Raw genomic sequence first — 18,945 nt, forward strand, 5'->3', positions numbered from 1 at the left:
CTCTTTTGTCCATGTTTGAACCAAGGCTGTAATGAGGTCAGGAGCTGAGTGGCCATGGTGGAACCCAAACCGAGCGTCAGTGAGCAGGTTATTTCTAAGTAAGTGCTGCTCGATATCACTGTTGATGACCCCTTCCATTACTTTACTGATGATGGAGAGTAAACTGATGGAGTGATAACTGGCCGGGTTGGATTTGTCCTGCGTTTTGTGTCCAGGACATACCTGGGCAATTTTCCACATAGCCGGGTAGATGCCAGTGTTGTAGCTGCACTGGAACAGCTTGGCTAGGGGCGCGGCAAGTTCTGGAGCACAAGTCTTCAGTACTATTGGTGGAATATTGTCAGGGTCCATAGCCTTTCAGTATCCAGTGCCTTCAGCCGTTTCTTGATATCACCTGGAGTGAATTGAATTAGCTGAAGACTGGCATCTGTGATGCTGGGGATCTCTGGAGGAGGCCGAGATGGATCATCCACTCGGCACTTCTGGCTGAAGATTGTAGTAAATGCCTCAGCCTTATCTTTTGCACTGATGTGCTGGGCTCCTCCATCATTGAGGATGGAGATATTTGTGGAGCCTCCTCCTCCAGTGAGTTGTTTAATTGTCCATCACCATTCACAACTGAATGTGACAGGACTGCAGAGCTTAGATCCGATCTGTTGGTAATGGCATTGCTTAGCTCTGTCTATCACTTGCTGCTTTTGCTGTTTGGCACACAAGCAGTCCTGGATTGTAGCTTCACCGGGTTGACACCTCATTTTTAGGTATGCCTGGTGCTGCTCCTGACATGCCCTCCTGCACTCTTCATTGAGCCAGGGTTGATCCCCTGGCTTGATGGTAATGGTAGAGTGGGGGATATGCTGGGCCATGAGGTTACAGATTGTGTTCGAGTACAATTCTGCTGCTGCTGATGGCCCACAGCACCTCATGGATGCCCAGTCTTGAGCTGCTAGATCTGTTCGAGAACAATCCCATTTAGCACGCTGGTAACTTGTATAGTTTTCACACGACTTCCCTATTTTTGTACTTCTTTCCCTTTTCCACAATGACTGTGCAGTGGTCACTCCTACCGATACTGTCATAGACAGATGCATCTGCAGCAGGCAGGTTGGTGAGGATGAGGTCAAGTACATTTTTCCCTCTTGTTGGTTCCCTCACCACCTGTCACAGACCCAGTCTAGCAGCTATGTCCTTTAGGACTCGGCCAGCTCGGTCAGTAGTGGTGCTACCCAGCACTCTTGGTGATGGACATGGAAGTCCCCCACCCAGAGTACACTTTGTGCCCTTTCCACCCTCAGTGCTTCCTCCAAGTGAATACAGAACCAACCTGCTCAACCTTTCCTGAAAAGAAAATCCCTCCATCCCCGGGATCAACCTAGTGAAGCTTCTCTGGACTGCCTCCAATGCCAGTATATCTTTCCATAGATAAGGGGACCAAAACTGTTCACAGTATTCCAGGTGTGGTCTAACTAGTGTCTTGTATAGTTTTAGCAAGACTTCCCTTTTTTTATATTCCATTCCCTTTGAAATAAAGACCAACATTCCATTTGCCTTCCCTATTTCCTGTTGAGCTTGTGTCTTAGCTTTTGGGATTCATACACGAGGTCCCCCAGATCCCTCTACGCTGCAGCTTTCTGCACTCTTTCTGCATTTAAATCATATTCTGCTGCTCTACTGTTCCTGACAAAATGCATAACCTCAAATTTTCTGTGGTCTTTTTCTCTTGTTATTGTATTTATTTCCTACCCCACCCCCCTTTTGCCTGTTGATGATGTAGTATTTTTGGATTGCTATTAGCACATTCTACAGTGAAAACTGATCCAAGGTATTTATTCAACTCTTTTGCCATTTCCTGGTTCCCTATTATTATCCCCCCAGTTTCATTTTCTAAAGGGCTACTGTTCACTTTGGCCTCTCTCTTCTTTTTTATATACTTAAAGAAGCTCTTACTGCCTGTTTTTATGTTGCTTGCTAATTTACCCTCAAAGTGTATTTCCTCCCTCCCTCTTTATTACCTTTTTGGTCATCTTTTGTTATTTTTTTAAAACTTTCCCAATCCTCTGGCTTACCTTGTCACAATGCATGTTTTCACTTTCAATTTGACCCCGTCTTTAACTTCCTTGTTTGACCATGGCTGGTTTATCTCCTTCCTAGAATCCTCTTTCTCACTAGGATATATCTTTGGTGTGAATCATGAACTATTTTCTTAAATATCTGCCATTGTTCATCAACTGTCTTTACTGCTAAACTGCTTTCCCAGTCCACTCCAGTCAACTCTGCCCTCATTCCTTTATAATTACGCTTATTTCAGTTTAACACAGTTGTTTCCCACCCAAGTTTCTCACTCTCAAACTGAATGCTAAATTCTACCACGTTATGGTCACTGTTTCCTAAGGGATCTTTTACTCTGAGATTATTTATTAGAACTGCCTCATTATACATTATCACATCCAAAATAGCTGGATCCCTGGTTGGACCCATAACATATTGTTCGAGGAAACTGTCCCGAATACACTCTATGAATTCTTGGTCATGTCAATTTGATTTTCCCAATCTGCATGAAGATTAAGGTCACCCATGATTAATGTACTGCCTTTTTTCACAGTCCCTCATTATCTCCTGATGTATTCTCTGTATTACAGTATAGTTACTGTTAGGGGGCCCATAGACTACTCCCACCAATAGCTTCTTCCCCTTGTTATTTCTTACCTCCACCCATGTGGCTACTGCATCTTCTGATCCAAGATCCTTTCTTGCTATCGTATTTATTCCATCTTGTACTAACAAAGCTACCCCACCATCATCATGGAAAGAGCTTCCTTCCTGCTAGTCACAATATACATTTGATCTTCCTGAGGCCGCTCTGTGCTTCAGAGCGATTGAAGCTCTCTCTCTCACGCGCACGTGCGAAATAGCACTGGCCCCGACTCTCCCTCCTCCCCCCACCCGCACAGGTAACGCTGAGCGCTACTGGCCGCCCGTTATGCTGGGCAGGCCTTAATTGGCCCACCTATGTAAAATGGCGATGTGCAGCCTATCCCAGGTAACAATCAGCTGCCCACCCACCCACACCCGCTCCTGCCCAGCCCACCCGCCAGAGGACAAATCCTGGCCCTGGCCTATTTACAAAGGCAACTACACGAGTGCTTTCACTTCAAACTCTATCTCTACACCACTGACTACTGAGGTAGCCCACGCTACCCTCCTACTGGGTATTAAAGGTCATGTGATAGTCATCAGCAAACATTCTTCTTAAAGGTATATTATACATTAAATAAATCCATATTTACCACAAACTATCCTCTTTTCTGAGTGTAAAATAAGGCAGCTGAATGATTCGTATCTGTCTTCATCTCACTAAAGGGGAAACACATTCTCCTTTCAGAAAACAGAAGCAGCATCATCGGAGCTTTTGTCTGTGAGGACCATGTGATTAAATTGATATGAACAAGAGAATCTCACTTACCAAACCCCAGTTACACTATTACACATCTAGATATTAGATAGTAAAAGTTAACTCTCGATTACAAGATGCACAAACCGACTCTGAGAAACGCTGATGATGCTAATTTTGGAGAATATCTGTAAAAACCTGTAATGGACACATCAGGAGCTCTCACGGGAACAGGAACACCTCAGGTATCAGTTTGTGTTAAACACACTGCGCCAGTTTCAGTGCTGTTAGGAGTTAGTGAAATGTGGCCTGTTTATGTTCTTCACATTGTTCCTCTACTGATTTGACTTTCTGTGTCTCTGATCATTCACTGTCAGGACATTTGATGAATGGATTTATAAGACACCCTGAAGCAGACGACCCAAGATGGTTTGTGGAATGTGAGTTGAATCAGTTTAAGGCAAAGCAGTTACAAATCAGATTGCAGAGTTTTACCATCTCAGACATTCAATAAAATATGTGTGAGTTGTTACTGTGTTGTTGAACTGAAAGAGCCCCAGTTGCAGAAAAATTCAATATCCTGTTTATTATTCAGCTTCACAGCGACATATGGTATGGAATATATCATATGATTTAGTTAATTGACACATTATTGAGCAGTGGGAACATCATGAACACAAGTATAATAAGCTGCAGTGTAACAGACTAACATTTAAACAGTAAATTACTTATATAATTAAATGTGAAACAATGTTTGAAAGTTTAACCCAGGTGGAATTCCCTTCCTGGTTATCTCCTCCCTCTGTCCTGATGTCTCCGCTCACTCTTCAGTTTTCTTTTGAAATCTGCAATAAATCAGCAAAATTCACTCAATGAGAATTCCTAATAGTTTCAGCTGAAAATTGGTTAATAATTTTTCAAGGAGGTTGTTGATGAATATTTTCAGTTAGTGAATGAGGTGAAAAATTGCTTCTCAGTAAAAGAAAAGTGAGTTTGTGGTGGACGCGTGCAGAATGGGGCTGATGCTGGGAAGGATGTGTTTCTCCTGGGACGGTTATAGTGACAGCATTGAGTTAATGTTTAATCCTGGGAGTATCGTTTGTTTGCCCTGAGGAGGAGAGAGTTGGGAAGGGGTGATGCAGTCAGAGGTAGGTGGTGAGTGGGGAGCATGAGGCTGAGGAGGAGGGAAAGGGGGAACGGGGAGTGTGAGAGGATGTGGGCGGGGGGGAATAAGAGGGAAGGGGACAGGTGAGGGGCAGAGGTAGTGGGATAAGGAGCTGGAAAGGGGTGGAGGTGGAGTAGAGTGGAGGGGAGGAGCAAGAGGGAAATGGGAGAGACAAAGGGGAAGGGGCAGTGGGTTTAGGAAGCAAGTGGTAGAGAGGAGGAGGAGAGAGAGAAGAGGATGGAAAGAGGGGGAGAGGGAGGGAATGGGGCAGGTAGAGGAGGTGAAGGGATGGGGGAGGGAGAGGGGGAACAGGTTGGGGAGGGACAGAGGGAGAGGGTGAGGGGGAGGGAGTGGGCAGAGAGGCCTTGGGGAAAGAGGGAGGGGTGGGGGAAGGAGAGGGAGAGAGGGAGTTGGTGGAAGTGAAGGGAGGAGAGGCAGAGGAGGGGGACTGGGAAGGGAGGGGTGTGGGGAAGAGAGAAGGGGAGATGGAGGGGGTGGGAGAGGGGGAAGAGGTAGGGGAGGGAGCGAGGGATGGGGACTGGATGGACGAGGTATAAGGTAGGAGGGGGAGGGCATGGGGAGGGGCTGGGAAGGTGGTGGAGCGGGGGAATGGACAGGTGGCAGGGTTGGAGATGGAGAGGGTTTGTTGGTGGGGTTGAGGGTTTATGAATTGGCGGTTGAGGGAAACCAGAAAAGTGGAGAAGCATCATGGAGCGACGTCACATAAGTCCAGGTAGCTTGTTTTATTCTTTCACACTGGCAAGGACAGAATTAGTTGCTTGACCCCATTACACTTGAATTAGGAGGCTTGCTCAGCCAGTTCAGAGGCAACCACATTGCTGTGGGTCTGGAGTCACATTGGGCCAGACCAGGTAAGGCCGCAGATTGCTTTCCCTAAAGGATATTCATGAACCCAATGGGTTTTCACAACAATCGACAATTAAGGTCACCATTACTGAGTCTGTCTTTCAAGTTCAGCTAATTAATTAAAGTTCGATTCCACCAGTGCCATGGTGGGGTTTGAACTCAGGCCCCAAGACCATTCGCCTGGGTATCTGGATTATTAACCCACAAACATCACCACCAAATCACTATGTCCTCATAGGTGGTTGGATTACAGTGTATTTTTTATTGTCTAGAATCTCAGGCAGTTGCATAAACTCATGCTGGGGAAATATATTGATTATTGTTATGACTCTGGAGAGCCTGGCAATGGGAGTTTTACAGTGAAACAGCTGGAGGTCAGAGGAAGTGTGAGCATTAGGAGAGTGAGGTCCGAGTCAGTGAAGTGTGGGGTGATGCATTTTGGGAGGACTAACGTGGCAAGGGAATACACAGTGAATGGTCGGGCTCTAGGAAGTACAGAGGATCAGAGAGACCTTGGTGCACATGTCCATAGATCCCTGAAGGCAGCAGCACAGGTAGATCAGGTGGTTAAGGAGGCATATGGGATCCTTGCCTTTATTAGCCGAGGCATAGAATATAAGAGCAGGGAGGTTGTGCTGGAACTGTATAAAACGCTGGTTAGCCCACAGTTGGAGTACTGTGTGCAGGTCTGATTGCCACACTCTAGGAAAGATGTGGTTGTACTGGAGAGGTTGCAGAGGAGATTTACCAGGATGTTGCCTGGGCTGGAGCGTTTCAGCTATGAAGAGAGACTGGATAGTCCATGGTTGCTTTCCTTAGAGTAGAGAAGGCTAAGGGAGGACTTGATAGATACATGATAGTACAAAATTATAAGGGGCATAGAGAGGGAAGATAGGAAGAAACTTTCCCCCTTAGCGGAGGTGTCAATAACCAAGGGGAATAGATTTAACGTAAAGGGCAGAATGTTTAGAGGGGATGTGAGGAGGAATTTTTCACCCAGAGGGTGGTGGGAATCTGGAACTCACTGCCTGAAAGGGTGGGAGAGGCAGAAACCCTCATAACATTTAAGAAGTATTTAGATGAGCACTTGAAACGCCTTAGTATACAGGGCTACGGCCCAAGTGCTGGAATACTGGATTAGAATAGATAGGGCTTGATGGCCGGCACGGACACGATGGGCTGAAGGGCCTGTTTCTGTGCTGTATAACTCTGTGACACGATGACTCTAGGAGAGGAAGGAAAGGCTTAGCACAGGGCAATTAAGATTGGTATGAACAATGAATATTAAGGTAAGGATCTGCGTAATGTCAGGAACTCACAAAGTTAACCAAATTTTTCAATCTTAAATTGACTTTCTGGTAAATGTAACTAATAGTTGAATAGATCTAGGAAATGGCAGGACCCCTCAGCATACATCCAGGTGGGCTTTCCAGGAAGGGTCATCGGCTGGACTGACCTGAGCTGTGGGTTTTGGACTTCAACAGCAGTTGGGGTTATTGTGGCTCATCGGTGAGGCTGAGAGTTTCATGCACAGCACATTACCTGATGTGTTCACCCCACAAGTAAAGAGTGCGTAGAGAGGGAAGGAATGGCCACCAGGCAGTCGAGGACCAGGCAGGTAGAGCAGGAGTCCCCTGAGTGCAGCCCACTCTCCAGCCGGTACTCAGCTCCGAATGCTGATGACAGTGATGGTTCATCTGGGGAGTGCAGCCAGAGCCAAGTGTAAGGAACAACGGGGGGGCTCAGCTATACAGGGATACACAAGGAAGACTGAAGAAGCCACAGTGATAGGGAATTGACAGTTAGAGGAACACATGAGCATTTCTACATTCACTGGCATGAATCCAGGATGGCGCATTGCCTCCCTGCTGTGGGGTCAGGAATGGCACTGAACAGCTGCAGAGCAACTTGAGTGGGGGAGAGTGAACAGCCACAGGTCATAGTCCATAAGGGTATCAATGACATTGATAGAAAGAAGGATATGGTCCTGCAGGAACACTTTAGGGGGCTTGGTAAGAAATTAGCAAGCAGAACCTCAAAAAGGTCATCTCTGGATTACTAACAGTACCACCCACTAGGAACTATAGAAATGGGAGGATAGCTCAGACATATGTGTGGCTGGAGAGATGGTGCAGGAGGGAGGTGTTTGGATTCCTGAGACAGTTAGAGATCTCTGAGGGTGATTGGACCTGTACAGGCCAGACAGGTTGCACCTGAACCAAGCTGGGACCAGTGTCCTTGTGGGGTGATTTACGAGCACTTTTGGAAAGGTTTAAGTTACCTTGGCAGGGTGTCTGGCCAGGAGCCAGGAAGCAGCACTGGGAGGGGTGAACAAGGTGCACAGGGGATTTGGCGAAGTTGATAAAATGGGAGTAAGAAATGGCAAAGTATTAGGTGAGGTCAGACGATGAAGAAATGTAATAAAGTCAGATTACATTTACAGTGCATGCATGTAAAGGTATGAAATATCACAAATAAGGTCAGTGATCTGCAGGCTCAAATAGACACACAGGGCAGGATTTTGAATTGGGCGGGTGACACGATGGGCAGTTCTGGGAGCGGCCAGAGCACAGGCCGCTGCCCGCGATCATTTAACGGCCAATCAGTGTGAAGTGCGCGGACTATGATCAGTGCTGCCTGGGAGGAGGGCGAGCACTGAAGTCAGCGCGGGTGTGAGGGAGCACGCACAGAAAGATCCCTGAAGGCAGAGAGCTGCTCCAGGGAGCTGAAGAGTTTAAAAGTATCAAAAAATGTCCACGCAGCACAAGCAGTCACCTGAGCATAGACATCATAAACATTCTGTGCATAAGCTTTTATCCATTTTAATCTAATAACGGAAATCTCACCCTGTCCTTGGATGAGGTTTCCTGAAAAAGCCAAAGGCCTCCAGGCCGATTCACCCACCCGCCAACCGTAACCTTGGACGGGCAGCGAAAAATCCCAGTTAACTGCCCCATTGATGGGCTTTTAATTGTCGGCGGGTACACCATCGACTCTCACACGCGCCTACCGACTGAGACCCCGCACGAGCTCTTTCACGCTCGAGAGTATCAGTGCGCGTCTGATTGCCAAGCGAAATATCCTCCCCCATGGAAATAAAATGTTGTTCTGACAAAGGCTGGATTCAAAAAAAAGGGCTGGACTTGGTCCTAAATATTCCTGGGTACCAAGTGTTCAGGAAAGAGAGTAAAGGACAAAAGGAACAGCTGGGGCAGTATTGTTTGTACAGCCACTCACCCCTTATGTGGACACATCTTTGACATCGTTCCTATATCCATTACCACTTCCTTTGTCCTTTGTAGCATGAAAGCATTTGTTATTTAATCTCCACCCTTGTCCGCCATCATGTCACAGCACATACCTCCCCTTTTCTTTAAAGAGGGAAAAACGTACTTGACCTCATCCTCACCAAGCTAACTGTCATAGGTGCATCTGTCCATGACAGTATCGGTAGGATTGAGCATTATACAGTCCTTGTAGGGATGAAGTCCAAAGTTCACAGTGAGGATACCCTCCATCATGTTGTGTGGTGCTATCACCATGCTAAATGGATAGAGTTCAAACAGATCTAGCAACTCAAAACAAGATATACATGAGGTGCTGTGGACCATCAGCAGCAGCAGAATTGTACTCGAACACAATCTGTAACCTCATGGCCTGGCATATCCCCCCACTCTACCATTACCATCAAGACAGGGGATCAACTCTGCTTCATTGAAGAGTACCGGAGGGCATGTCAGGAGCAGCACCAGGCATACCTAAAAATGAGGTGTCAACGTGGTGAAGCTACAACACAGGGCTACTTGCATGCCAGGTAACATAACCAGCAAGTGATACACAGAACTAAGTGATTCCACAACAAACGGATCAGATCTAAGCTCTTCAGTCTTGCCATAAGCATTCACTCCCTCCACCACCGACACACAGTAGCAGCAGTGTGTACCATCTACAAGATGCACTGCAGGAATTCACCAAGACTTCTTTGACAGCACCTTCCAAACCCACAACCACTACCATCTAGAAGAACAAGGGAAGCAGATAGATGGGAACACCACCACCTGGAAGTTCCCCTCCAAGTCACTCACCATCCTGACTTGGAAATATATCGCCGTTCCTTCACTGTCGCTGGGTCAAAATCCTGGAACTCCCTCCCTAACAGCACTGTGGGTGTACCTACACCACATGGACTGCAGCGGTTCAAGAACGCAGCTCACCACCACCTTCTCAAGGCTGATTAGGGATGGGCAATAAATACTGGCCTAGTCAGCGAAGCCCACATCCTGTGATTGAATGAATTTTTAAAAATCCAGTCGGGAATGGTGGCGGACAATTAAACAACTAACAGGAGAAAGGGTCTCCACAAATATCCTCATCCTCAATGATGGTGGAGCCCAGGAGGTCAATGCAAAAGACAAGGCTGACGCTTTTGCAATAACCTTCAGCCAGAAATATTGAGTGGATGATGCATCTCGGCCTCCTCCAGAGTAGAGGATATAATAACATAGTGATGATGTTCCTAGAATTTAACCCACGCAGCTGGACTAATGGTCCAGAGGTAGCAGTTCAAAATCCACCACAGCATGTTGGGCAGAGCCAAGGAGGGAACGCAGGTCAGTGACACTAGGTGAATTGCTCATCGTGAGAGCCAGCACAGACAGGACAGGCCAAATAGTCTCCTTCTGTGCTGGAAGCATTCTATGATCCATCTGAGCCTCAACCGGAGGTCCCCAGCATCACAGATGTCAATCTTCAGCCAATTCGATTCACTCCACTTGATATCAAGAAACGACTGAAGGCACTGGATACTGCAAAGGCTCTGGGCCCTGACAATATTCCAGCAATAGTACTGAAGATTTGTGCTCCAGAACTTGCCGCCCCCCTAGCCAAGCTGTTCCAGTGCAGCTACAACACTGGCATCTACCCAGCTATATGGAAAATTGCCCAGCTATGTCCTGTATACAAAAAGCAGGACAAATCCAACCCAGCCAATTACCACCCCATCAGTCTACTCTCCATCATCAGTAAAGTAATGGAAGGGGTCATCGACAGTGATATCAAACGGCACCTGCTTAGCAATAACCTGCTCACTGACGCCCAGTTTGGTTCTGCCAGGGCCACTCAGCTCCTGATCTCATTAGAACCTTGGCCCAAACATGGACAAAAGAGCTGAACTCCTGAGGTGAGGTGAGAGTGACTACCCTTGACATCAAGGCAGCATTTGACCGAGTGTGGCATCAAGGAGCCCCAGCAAAACTGGAGTCAATGGGAATCAGGGGGAAAACTCTCTGCTGGTTGGCGTCAGACCTAGCACAAAGGAAGATGGTTGTGGTTGTTGGAGGTCAATCATCTCAGCTCCAGGACATCACTGCAGGCGTTCCTCAGGGTAGTGTCCTCGGCCCAACCATCTTCAGCTGCTTCATCAGTGTCCTTCCCTCTGTCGTAAGGTCAGGAATAGTGATGTTCTCTAATGATTTCCCAATGTTTAGTACCATTCACAACTCCTCAGACAATGAAGCACTCCATGCCTGCATGTAGCAAGACTGGGCTGATAAGTGACAAGTAACATTTACAGCTCAAATCTTTATTTCTTATTTATTCATGGCACATCGCTGGCTAGGCCAGCATTTATTGTCCATCCCTTATTACCCCTGTTCAGAGGCCATTTAAGAGTCAACCACATTTCTGTGGGTCTGCAGGAGGCCGGGTAAGGAGAGCAGAATTCCTTCCCTAAATGGCATGAGTGAATCAGGTGGGTTTTTGCTGTCATCATCAAACTTTTAATTTTGGATTTTTATTGAATTCAAAATTCGCCATCTGCTATGGCAGGATTCAAACTCAGGTCTCCAGAAGATTACCCTGGGTCTCTGAAATACTCGTCCAGTGACAATTACTACCGCATCATCATCATCATCACCCCCCCCCCCCCCCCCCACCCACCCCCCCCACCCCCCAAGGCCATTTCCAATAAGACAGAATCCAACCATCTCCCTTAACATTCAACAGCATTACCACCACTGAATCCCCCACTATCAACTCCCTGGGGTTACCATTGACCAGAAACTGAACTGGACTAGCCTTATAAATACTGTGGCTACAAGAGCAGGTCAGAGGCTAGGAATCCTGCAGTGAGTAACTCACTTCCTGACTCCCCAAAGCATCATCCAGAAGGCACAAGTCAGGAGTGTGATGGAATACCTTCCACTTGCCTGGGTGAGTGCAGCTCCCACAAACCTCAAGAAGCTCAACACTGTCCAGGACAAAGCAACCCTGCTTGATTGGCACCCCATCCACCACCTTAAACATTCACTCTCTTCACCTCCTACGCACAGTAGCAGCAGTGTATACTGTCTACAAAATGTACTGCACCAACTCACCAAGGCTCCTTCTACAGCAGATTCCAAACCCACGACCACTACCATCTAGAAGGACAAGGGCAGCAGATAGATGGGAACATCACCACCTGGAAGTTCCCCTCCAAGTCACTCACCATCCTGACTTGGAAATATACTGTAATTCTTTCAGTTGTTGCTAGGTAAAAATCCTAACTCCCAAACAGCACAGGGACTGCAGTGGTTCAAGAAGGCAGCTCACCACCACCTTCTAAAGGGCAGTTAGTGATGGGCATTTACTTCTAGCCTTGCCAATGATGCCCACATCCTGTGAATGAATGATAAAAAGGGAATGCCTGACAGAGGAAGTGATGATTAAGTCATATTGTTCTCTGGATAGACCACACTTGGAATATTGTGTCCAGTTCCAGTCACTGAGACACAAGGGAGACATTCAAATCTTGGGGGCAGTTCAGAAAGAGCGACTGATCCCAAGCGTTAGAGAGCTGGGTTACGAAGAAAGACTTTGGGCATTTCTGCTTTCAAAAGTGGCATCTGGGAGGTGCCCATATAGAAATATACAAGATCAGAATAATACAGAAAAATCAACCCCATCTTGTTACTATAAACAAAACCACTGCAACAGACCATGTCAACATTGAAAGATAGGTAATGAGGTTAAATAGGAGGCTGAATGAAAGGGGGATGGAAGGAGATAGAAACTGGGCCGGCAGACGGGATCAGGATACAGTTCACGTGGGGATAAATACCAACACAGGCCAGTTGTAATTTTCGATGATCCAGTGATTCCAGAGATGAAATAAAAATAAAAAATAACAAATAATTTCTAGTGATACTTACAAAGTTTGTATTTCACTCTCTCCAATTCCTTTTGCCTTGTGGATTGGTTCTTCCTACAGGTTGATAGCCATTTACTCGTCCATAGTTGTATCTGTTGTACCTGTTGTATCTGTTGTACCTGTTGTATCTGTTGTACCTGTTGTATCTGTTGTATCTGTTGTACCTGTTGTATCTGTTGTACCTGTTGTACCTGTTGTGATTCCATTGATGTCTGTTACTTCTTCCCCGACCCCAGCGACACCTCCACCAAAGCCTCCACCAACCCCATCTTCTTCTTGAACCATATTTCTTCCTGCAACACCAATAGCTTCCACTTCTGTAGTATTTCTAAAATAAAGAGTGTCATTTAAGCATGTAATCTTCCAAGGCTCCCTAGATTCTGGAAATGTCCCAGTGGATTAGCTGCAAATGTAACACCTCTGTTCAATAAAGAGGAGACAGAAAGCAGGAAACTATAGATCAGTTAGTCTAACAGCTGTCATTGGAAAACGCTAGAATCCGTTATTAAGGAGGTAGTGGCAGGACATTTAGAAAATCAGTACAATCAGGCAGAGTCAGCATGGCTGGGTGAATGGGAAATAGAGTTTGACAAACTTATTCAAGTTCATTGAGGATGTAAAAATCAGGGTGGGTAAAGGGGACACAGTAGATGTAGTGTATTTGGATTTCCAAAAGGCATTCCATAAAGTGTCAAAGCTTATGCTGTCAGGGGTGATAGATTAGCATGGATAGAGGATTGGCTAACAAACAGGAAACAGAGATTCAGGAATAATGGGCTATTTTTGGGGTGACAAACTGCAACTAGTGGAGTGCCACCGAATTCAGTGCTGGGCCCTGAACTATTTACAATCTATATCAATATCTTGGATGAAAGAACTGAGTGTGTTGTAGCAAAAGTTGCAGATGATACAAAGATGGGTAGGAAAGCAAGTTTTAAAGAGAATATACAGGCCAGAACCTACCGTTCAGCATGTGGGGGTGAGCCTGCACACCTATGCATGAAATGACACGCATGAAGCAAGCATCCCAATGTCATCACGCATCATTCTGATCTTCAGTACAGTGCGAGGGCACCAGAGTCGGCTGCACACCCGCCAAACTGTCAAAAGGCTGGTGAGGCCATTAATTAGCTCCTTAAACTGATGGTCTGGGCTGCCAGTCCAGGCTTAGGGTTAGCGGCAGGCGGAGAGCCAAGGCGACCTTTACATTTTTCACGAAACCTCATCCACGGGTGGGACGAGGCTTTCATGAAGTGTTTGCTAATCAAATGAAATGTCTTGCCCCATTTTGAAATTTCAAAAACATGCCCCAGCTCATGTGACACTATCAGATGAGGGAACATGCCTGAATAAGTTTTTTGTTGCAATGTTTTATTATTAAGTTAATCTCCCTGAGGAATCTCCGTGCCCCAAGGTGGTTTCTGTCTCTTCCATGCGCATGTGCAGCAGACCACAGGCCCTGACTCTCCCTCCTCTCCCCCCACCACACAGGGAGCGCTCAGCACTTCCAGGTGTGCGTCACACCAGGAGGGGCCTTAAAATACCGGCGCACAGCCGATCACGCAGCTGCCCACTCCCGCTCAGCCCCCCGATAGGGAGAAAATTCTTCCCTGAAAATCAGTCATATTTACACTGAATAATCAGTCGAGTTTACACTGAAAATCAGTCGCATATACACTGAAAATTGGCTGTATTTACACTACTATTTCCACACAGGCTTTCCAGACATTGTGGGCCATTTCAAAAACAGAAACAGAAATACCTGGAAACACTCAGCAGGTCTGGCAGCATCGGCGGAGAAGAGCACAGTTGACGTTTCGAGACCTCATGACCCTTCCACATAACTGAGTAAAAATAGGAAAGGGGTGAAATATAAGCTGGTTTAAGCACGGGGAGGGGGGTGGTGGGGGGAGTTGTTGGGACAAGTAGCCAGTTAGGTGGAGATAACCAAAAGATGTCACAGACAAAAGAACAAAGAGGTGTTGAAGGTGGTGATATTATCTAAAGGAATGTGCTAATTAAGAGTAGAAGACAGGACAGATAAGGTACATAAAACTCTCGTGGGGGTGGGGGAATACTAAAAGGTAGAAATAAACGATGGGTGGAAATACATTTAAAAATAATGGAAATAGGTGGGAAAAGAAAAATCTATATAAATTATTGGAAAAAAGGGGGATTGGAAAGGGGGTGGGGATGGAGGAGACAGTTCATGATCTAAAGTTGTTGAACTCAATATTCAGTCCGGAAGGCTGTAAAGTGCCTAGTCGGAAGATGAGGGGCTGTTCCTCCAGTTTGCGTTGAGCTTCACTGGAACAATGCAGCAGGCCAAGGACAGACATGTGGGCATGAGAGCAGGGTGGAGTGTTGAAATGGCAAGTGACAGGGAGGTCTGGGTCATGCTTGCGGACGGACCGAAGGTGTTCTGTAAAGCGGTCACCCAGCCTGCGTTTGGTCTCTCCAATGTAGAGGAGGCCGCATTGGGAGCAACAAATGCAGTAGACCAAATTGAGGGAAGTGCAAGTGAAATGCTGCTTCACCTGAAAGGAGTGTTGGGTCCTTTTCTGGACCGATGGGGGCAACAGCGGAGCTGTCACTTCCTTCAAAGTAAATTACAAAAAATAATCTGTCCTTTACCTTTCTACTGCATTGATGCAATGATTCACTGCTTCCCGATGATGATTCACTGCTTCCCGATGATGATTCACTGCTTCCTGATGATGATTCACTGCTTTCTGATGATGATGATGGTGGTGATTTGGTTGTTGTTGTTGTTGTTGGAGTTGTTGTAGTTGTTGTAGTTGTTGTTGTTGGAGTTGTTGTTGGAGTTGTTGTTGGAGTTGTTGTTGTTGTTGGAGTTGTTGTTGGAGTTGTTGTTGGTGTTGTTGGAGTGGATGTTGGAGTTGTTGTTGGAGTTGTTGTTGTTGTTGGAGTTGGAGTTGTTGTTGTTGTTGCTGTTAGACTCGACGTTGTTGTTGGAACCGGCGTTGAGGTTGTGAATGTTGTGTTTGTGCATTGCAGTATGACACTGATATCCACATTGCGTTTAACTGTGACGAAGCTGAAGCAAGTAGCAGTTTTCTACAGATATACAAGGTGAGATTGTAATTCAGTAACAGTGTTCCAAAACACAGTGAATTTTGTAATGGTGAGTGAGCATCAGCAGTGGAATATTGAACTAATGGTCACGCACCTGAGTGCCAGGATAATGTAAACATCAAGGGGTTTTATTAATACAGGATATTGTTTACTTATCAGGGTAAATGTTGCATTCCATATTAATGTGATATTGTGATCGGTTTACACTGAGGGAGAGCTTCCAAGCTGTGGGAGACTGAATCCGTGTTATTCCTTTTAGTTCCTTCAACTTCGCTGTCAGATGCAAGAATTTTCATTGGGAGCTGGATGGCTTGGAGTTTGTCAAATGTGTTCAGGAAAGTTTTCTAGATCAATATACAGAGTTACCAACGAGAGAGGATGCAGTACTTGATCTCCTATTAGGGAACCAGACAGGTCAGGTGACAGAAGTATGTGTAGGCGAACATTTTGAGTCCAGTGACCACAATGTCATTGGTTTTAAGCTAATTATGGATAAGGATAGGTCTGGTCCTCGAGTTGAGATTCTAAATTGGAGAAAGGCTCATTTTGTGGAAATGAGAAAGGATCTAGGAAGAGTGGATTGGCATAAGTTGTTTTCTGGCAAGGATGTGTTCAGTAAGTGGAAGGCATTCAAAGGTGAAATTTTGAGAGTGCAGAGTTTGCATGTTTCTGTTAGGATTAAAGGCAAAGTTAACAGGCATAGGGAACCTTGGTTTACAAGGGATACTGGTGATCTGGTTAAGAAGAAGAGAGAGGTGTATAACAGGTATAGGCAACAAGGAGCAAATGAGGTACTTGTAGAGTATAGAAAATGTAAGAAAATACTAAAGAAGGAAATCAGGAAGGCAAAAAGAAGACATGAGGTTGCTTTGGCAGATAATGTGAAGGTAAACCCGAAGGGTGTCTACAAGTATATTAAGAGTAAAAGGATAATAACGGACACAATTTGTCCCCTTGAAAATCAGAGTGGCCGTCTATGTGTGGATCCTCACGAGATGCGGGAGATCTTAAACAGATTTTTTGCATCAGTATTTACTCAGGAAACTGGCATAGGAAGGGAAACAAGCAATAGTGTCATGGAACATATAGAGATTAAAGAGGAGGAGGTGTGTGCTGCCTTACAGTGAATAAAGGTAGATAAGTCCCCCAGGCCTGACATGATATTCCCTCAGACCTTGAGGGAGACTAGTGTAGAAATTGCAGGGGCCCTGGCAGAAATATTTAAAATGTCCTTAGCCACGGGTGAGGTGCTAGAGGATTGGAGGGTAGCTCATGTTGTTCTGTTGTTTAAAAAAGGCTCCAAAAGTAAACCAGGTAATTACAGGCTAGTGAGCCTGACGTCAGTAGTAGGTCAATTATTGGAAGGTGTTCTGAGAGATCAGCTATACAATTATTTGGACAGCCAAGGGCTGATTAAGGATAGTCAGCATGGCTTTGTGTGTGGTAGATCGTGTTTAACGAACCTTGTAGAGTTTTTCGAGGAGGTTATCAAGAAAGTAGATGAAGGAAAGGCTGTGGATGTTGTCTACATGGACTTTAGTAAGGCCTTTGACAAGATCCCACATGGGAAGTTAGTTCAGAAGGTTCAGACACTTGGTATCCATGGAGAGGTTGTAAACTGGATTCGAAATTGGCTGTGTGGGAGAAGACAGAGAGTGGTAGTGGATGATTGCTTCTCAGACTGGAGAAGTGTGCCTTAGGGATCTGTGCTGGGACCATTGTTGTTTGGTGTCTATATCAATGATCTGGATGATAATGTGGTAAATTGGATCAGCAAGTTTGCTGATGACACTAAGATTGGAGGCGTTGTGGACAGCGAGGAAGGCTTTCAAAGCTTGCAGAGGGATCTGGACCAACTGCAAAAATGGGCCAGAAAATGGCAGATGGAATTTAATGCAGAAAAGTGTGAGGTGTTGCATTTTGGAAGGACAAACCAAGGTAGGACATACACAGTAAATGGTAGGGCACTGAGGAGTGCGGAGGAACAAAGGGATCTGGGAGTTCAGATACATAATTCCCTGAAAGTGGCATCACAGGTAGACAGGGTTGTAAAGAAAGCTTTTGGCATACCGGCCTTCATAAATCAAAGTATTGAGTATCGGAGTTGGGATGTTATGGTGAGGTTGTATAAGACATTGGTGAGGCCAACTTTGGAGTATTGTGTGCAGTTCTGGTCGCCTAACTACAGGAAGGATATCAGTAAGATTGAGAGAGTGCAAAGATTTACTAGGATGTTGCCAGGTCTTAAGGAGTTGAGTTACAGGGAAGGATTAAACAAGTTAGGACTTTATTCCTTAGAGCGTAGAAGAATGAGGGGAGATTTGATAGAAGTTTACACAATTATGAGGGGTACAGACAGAGTAAATGCGAGTAGGCTCTTTCCGCTTAGATTAGGAGAGATAAACACGAGAGGACATGGCTTTAGGGTGAAAGGGGAAAGGTTTAGGGGGAACATTAGGGGGAACTTCTTCACTCAGAGAGTGATGAGAGTGTGGAATGAGCTGCCATCTGACGTGGTAAATGTGGGCTCACTCTTAAGTTTTAAGAATAAATTGGATAGATACACGGATGGGAGAGGTCTGGAGGGTTATGGACTAGGTGCAGGTCAATGGGACTATCGGAATAATATTTCGGCACAGACTAGTAGGGCCGAATGGCCTGTTTTCCTGTGCTGTAGTTTTCTATGGTTCTATGGAGCGATGGCAGGACTGCCCAGAGACAGATTGTAGATTAGAGATGGGACTCTGTGGCCTGACATTTTCCCATTGTGAACAGCACTGGGCATTGGGAATGCTGCTGCATCCTGATATCCAGCATTGTGAAAACAGTGGAAGGGAGAGTGTAAAAAATTACAGAGCTGTCTCCTTAATGGAATTGATCACTGAACTGATCTGACTGGATCAGAAAAGTGAGATCACTGAGAGAGCAGGGCTGGAGACAGATCCTGAAGCTCTTTTGCAAGATATTTTCAACATTTACACAAAGGTGCCTTTGGTGCACTGTAACTTCCTCCACTGTCCCCCCATCAGTCCGACTGTCACACCACAGTCTGTGTACAACTCCCCTGAGTGTCGCCTCACTGGGTCTGTTTCCTGTCCTTCAAATGTTTGTCACTTTCTGAAGCTTCTGTCAGAGAATGCTTCAATATTTAACTCTGTGCTATGGAATTGATGGAACAGTTAGATTTCCAGCAGCCATTTAATAGTGGGTGTGATAATCAGTCACTCAGAACCATTT

At 45.8% G+C, this 18,945-nt stretch overlaps 1 protein-coding gene across 1 annotated transcript in view; it reads right to left on the reverse strand.

The window, feature by feature from the left end:
• Positions 1 to 4,202: 4,202 nt before the first annotated feature.
• The window catches only part of LOC121284583 (integumentary mucin C.1-like), a 30,115-nt gene continuing 15,372 nt past the window's right edge, over positions 4,203 to 18,945 (reverse strand). The window contains exons 2-4 of the mRNA XM_041200061.1: positions 15,247 to 15,690; positions 12,614 to 12,940; positions 4,203 to 4,236 (exon numbers count right to left, since the gene is read on the reverse strand). Coding sequence (XP_041055995.1) covers positions 12,626 to 12,940; positions 15,247 to 15,690 — 759 coding nt within the window. The 3' untranslated portion in view covers positions 4,203 to 4,236; positions 12,614 to 12,625. The remainder of the gene's footprint in view (positions 4,237 to 12,613; positions 12,941 to 15,246; positions 15,691 to 18,945) is intronic.

The sequence above is a fragment of the Carcharodon carcharias genome, chromosome 12 (assembly GCF_017639515.1).
Source record: "Carcharodon carcharias isolate sCarCar2 chromosome 12, sCarCar2.pri, whole genome shotgun sequence".
NCBI lineage: Eukaryota > Metazoa > Chordata > Chondrichthyes > Lamniformes > Lamnidae > Carcharodon > Carcharodon carcharias.